Genomic DNA, 4,415 nt, shown 5'->3' with positions numbered 1-4,415 from the left:
CTTGAAACTGCAGATATAATGAAGGCAATGAAAATTTGTAGGTATGCTAAAGATTGATTTCTATATATATTTGAAATATCAAGCTGCTCTAATTGTTGAATTAGATATGAACCCTTTTGGATATGAAATGAATATTTAATAAAAAAACAGGATAACATAGATAAAGAATTTATTTTAAATATGGGGAAAATCTAATAATAACAATAGTTTTTGTGCTTGGCTTCTTTATTGCTTTCGTCTTGGTAAGTTGTCGGCAGTGCTTGGCTTCTTTATTGCTTTCGTCTCGGTAAGTTGTCGGCAGATGAGTGGTGTGGACGATGTGGGAAGAAGAGTGAAGTGAAAAAGAAAAGCTCTGTGTAAATGTTTTTTTTTAGCAGTTCTAGCTGTACTTATATTTACTTTATTGATGATGACATCCCTTCATATTGATGACGTGCCTTTATATCAATGATGTGCCTTTATATCGACAAAGTTCAATCATATTGATGACGTCCCTTTATATAGCTATGTATATAGCTAACATGTAAGCAGTCGTGTTACAGGCACTGTTCGGAAAACAAAAACATTTATTTAACTAAAAGTTAAAAAAGAAATCTTTCTGCGTAAATATATATATGTTGCAACGTGGTAACCTGCGGCTTATAGAGAAATGTGCCCTTTATATGTACAATAATTTTTTTTCTTTTTAAAATTAGTGGGTGCGACTTATATTCAGGTGCACTCAACAGTCTTTTAGTCTCAAAAGTATTTTGTTTGTTTTTTTCCAAAGGAGCTTGATAAGTATTTTCTGTCTGTATCCATAATGTAAAATAAGTAATTTTTTTGAAGTTGAATTTCAAATTTTAAACATTTACATTCTTTATTTTCTGTACAGTGAAATCAGAGGAAATGCAAACATTGGTGAAGATGGAGAATATTGGGGATGTTGTCAAAACGGCTGAGAAGAAAGTTGAATTTTCAATGCACGAGACTCCGGCCAACATGGAAGAGAAAATTAAGAAGGAATTGCACCAAGATACAGCAAAAGGAAAGGATGAGAAACAGGAGGAGGAGAAGCAAAGTGACAAAGAAAAAGAGAAGCAAGTGAAATTAGAAGAGGTAAAAGAGAGAGAAGCGGTAAAGGAGGAGGTAAAAGTAGAGAAGGAAGCCGAAAAAGAGCTGAAAACGGATACAAAATTGGTTGAAGGAAAGAGGAAAGAGGCAGGAAAGGATGAAGTAAAAGTAGAGAGGGAAACCGAAAAGGAGCTGAAAACAGATGAAACACTGGTTGGGGAGAAGAAGAAAGAGGGAGAAAAGGAGAAGACTGTAGAAAAACAGACAGAAAACGTGGAAGTTTCAAAACAAGGCGCAGAGATGAAAAAAGAGCCACAGACAGTAGAAAAAGTTCAGTCAGTGCAGCAGACAGAAGAAATCAAGGAAGAAATTAAAAAAGAGAAGCCGTTAGAGAAAATGGAAGAAAAAGAAAAGGCTAAAGAAGAAGAAAAGGTGGAAACGAGAGACCAGGTCGAGAGCAAAGCTGCGAAGTTAGAGGACGTAGAAAAGGTGTTCACGGGTGAAAAAACAGATAAAACCACGGAGAAGCTTGACGAACCGCAAATGAAGGATGTTGAAGAGCACAGCGAGGAGTTAAACCAGACCCTACATCAACAGAAGACCCCTGACACACAGATCCTGGTTACTGCAGAGGCTGAGCAAAAGGAAAACACAGAGGAGGCCAAGGAGAAACCCACAGAGGTGGAGAAGGTTCCTGAGAAGGTCAGTGAACAACTAACAAAGAAGACCGACGAGCAAAAGAAGCCGGACCAAAAACTGGCAGCAAAGAAGGTTGTTGAGAAAAAGGATGAAAAGAAGGACAAGGCGACAAAAGCAGACTTCGGAGACAAGGCCAAAAAAGCTAGACCTGCCGTTAACGGAAGCAGCGCGGCACCAAGCAAGGATCTGGCGACTGCTGATAAAAAACCCAAGGTATGGTCTGTAATTAAAGTATAGAAGTGGTCATACACATTGATTGATAGAATACAGCGGTCCTCGGGACTCGAGATGTAACTCGTACACAAGCACCTATGTCACTTACCTACGCTAACACAGTGGTAACCTCGTAATCTAGGACATAAAAACAGAAGTCTTTTACAATGAAATGAAGGTGAATATTTGTTGTAGGGGAATAAAATAGTACCAAATGTACCGATTTTACTTAAAACGCCTTTTAGCATTTAGCACAGCTTGTAGGGCACTAGAGGATGGAGTCATCAAATTACATAGCACCTGTCTGGCTTTTTGCTTTTTTTAGTTTTTTAGTTCCTGTGTTTGTAAAAAAGCCAGTGCACATCTAGACTGTGAAAATAATGAGCTCATATATATATATATACATTTCATATACATTTGCACCAAAGTTTTTTTGGCTGCATGTCTTCCATGATCCATGATTTGCTGGCATGTGGTAAGAGCTTTTTTCCCATCATCACTATCCAGTGACGTCTCCCAGTGATTCGTCCAGCTTTGGAAGAATCAAAATTGACTTTGGCTGACAGTCAGCAGCATTTATTATAACACATAACCCCTAAAAATCCTTAGTGTATCGTAGTATTATACAGTTATAACAGTGGTCCCCAACCACGTGGTACGGGGCCTCACAGAAAGAATGCATACCTTACGTTATTTCCGTTTTATTTATTATCTGATTCTGAACGATTCTTTGTTTTGGAAAAATTACCAGATTGATGAATCACCCTCGATACATGTCAAGATGCGTGCCTCGGTCACATGTCTTACCTACATCCGCTACCTTCTTAAAAGGTCTGCTGCGGTCGGTAACACACAATACATTACCGCTAAATTGAAACCGCCGATGAATTTCTTTTTTATCCAATCAGTTTAGTAAAATTGTTTAGGCAACTGCTGAAAAAAGCTTTTGCAATTGCTTTTTTTATGCCCAGAGTGTTTAGAAATGTTTGTTCTTTTATTAACCACAGACAACTTACCATTTTATGTTTATTTGAAGTCACTATGATTTTTTTATGATTTTAATGCTGCTCATGTTCCTGCTGCCCTTGTTTTATTTTATCTTTGTCCACTGCTTCTCCTTCCTTTTTTTTATTCTATTTTTTGCCCTCCATCTGTTCGTCCTGCACATCTCGTTCCTGCATCTCAGCCCGCTGCTGGGGTGACCAGACCGAGCACTGCTGCGAAAATGCGGCCGAGCTCTACAGCTCCTAGCAGTGGGTCACCTGCAGTCCCTGCTAAACGCCCCACACCCTCCACCACAGACAAAAAAACAACCACTGCAAAGCCACCATCCACAAACACTGGTGGCCTTAAGCGGCCCTCCAGCACTTTCACCAGTCGCCCCTCGTCACTGACCACAACCGCGGCACGTGATGCCAAACCCAAGGTGAGTGTACCGTGTCGGAGATTGTAAATAGCACAGGTACAGAAGTTTAGTTCAGTTGACGTGGAGGAACTCTCTCTAAACGCTCTACGAAAAACGGTTGAAAAACAAAAATGCTGCCACAGGAGGTGCCATTAAGTATGTGGTTTCTCTGGGGCTCGAACCCAGGACCTTCTGCGTGTAAGGCAGAGGTGAAAGGCAGGCCTGATTTGATCAGCTGCACAATATCACCATTGTCACATCAGGCAATATATTAATAAATACATCGGCCAAAAAAAGAATGAAACTTTCAACAGCCAGCTGAACAGAATGTGAGCAGAGCTTTGGTTTAGTATAGCCTTCTTTAGATGAGACATTCCCAGTTAGCTGCTCGTACCGTCGAGCCCGACCGATGACTCTCCCAGATAGGAAGAACTGTTCTACTGACTAAAATGTGTGCTCCTCAACAATTTCTCTACGTGCTGCATTCATCCTCATCCTGTCTGCCTGTCTCCATCTCCACAGGTGACCACGGAGAAACGTCCCCCTGTGCCAAAGGCCACCACTGCCACCTCAGATCAGTCGGGCCCTGCAGCTACCACCAAAAATAGAACCGCTCCCACGGCGTCCAGTAGAACCACTCCATTGACTACATCAGCTGCTACGACAGCTACTGCTCGTACCACCAGCAGCACAGCAGCCAAAAGGCCTCTGGGTAAGGCACGTTAATGTTAATGCGAACACTGCTCATGTGAAATATGGATATTATTACCTATAATTGTGTTTTAGTATAATTGTGTTTTAACTAATTACCATATTTTGGGGTCTTGAAGTCGTTCCGGAGTATAAGTCGCACCAGCCAAAGGATAAAAAAAGTGCGACTTACAGGATTAGCAGATACGGGGGCACAAGCCTAGAGTGCCCTCTAGCGGCCGTCAGTGAGAAAAGTGTGAAAACAACAAACGTGAAATTATATATATATATATATATATATATATAAAGTCCCCCCTGAGTACAAGTCGCAAATCCAGCCAAAGGATGGAAAAAA

At 40.7% G+C, this 4,415-nt stretch overlaps 1 protein-coding gene across 10 annotated transcripts in view; it reads left to right on the top strand.

Annotated features, from left to right (window-relative positions):
• The window catches only part of LOC103376879 (microtubule-associated protein 4), a 56,588-nt gene that overhangs the window by 40,794 nt on the left and 11,379 nt on the right, over window positions 1–4,415 (top strand). For 9 of the 10 annotated variants that reach the window (XM_017031574.2, XM_008307419.3, XM_025054315.1 and 6 more), the window contains 3 exons: window positions 875–1,965; window positions 3,152–3,391; window positions 3,893–4,082. In XM_017031574.2, the coding sequence (XP_016887063.1) occupies window positions 875–1,965; window positions 3,152–3,391; window positions 3,893–4,082 (1,521 nt within the window). The remainder of the gene's footprint in view (window positions 1–874; window positions 1,966–3,151; window positions 3,392–3,892; window positions 4,083–4,415) is intronic. The other variant, XM_025054314.1, reaches the window with a different exon arrangement.

This window comes from Cynoglossus semilaevis, chromosome 3 (assembly GCF_000523025.1).
Source record: "Cynoglossus semilaevis isolate Cse_v1.0 chromosome 3, Cse_v1.0, whole genome shotgun sequence".
In the NCBI taxonomy this organism is placed as follows: Eukaryota; Metazoa; Chordata; class Actinopteri; order Pleuronectiformes; family Cynoglossidae; genus Cynoglossus; species Cynoglossus semilaevis.
This window is presented reverse-complemented; position numbering and strand designations above follow the sequence as displayed.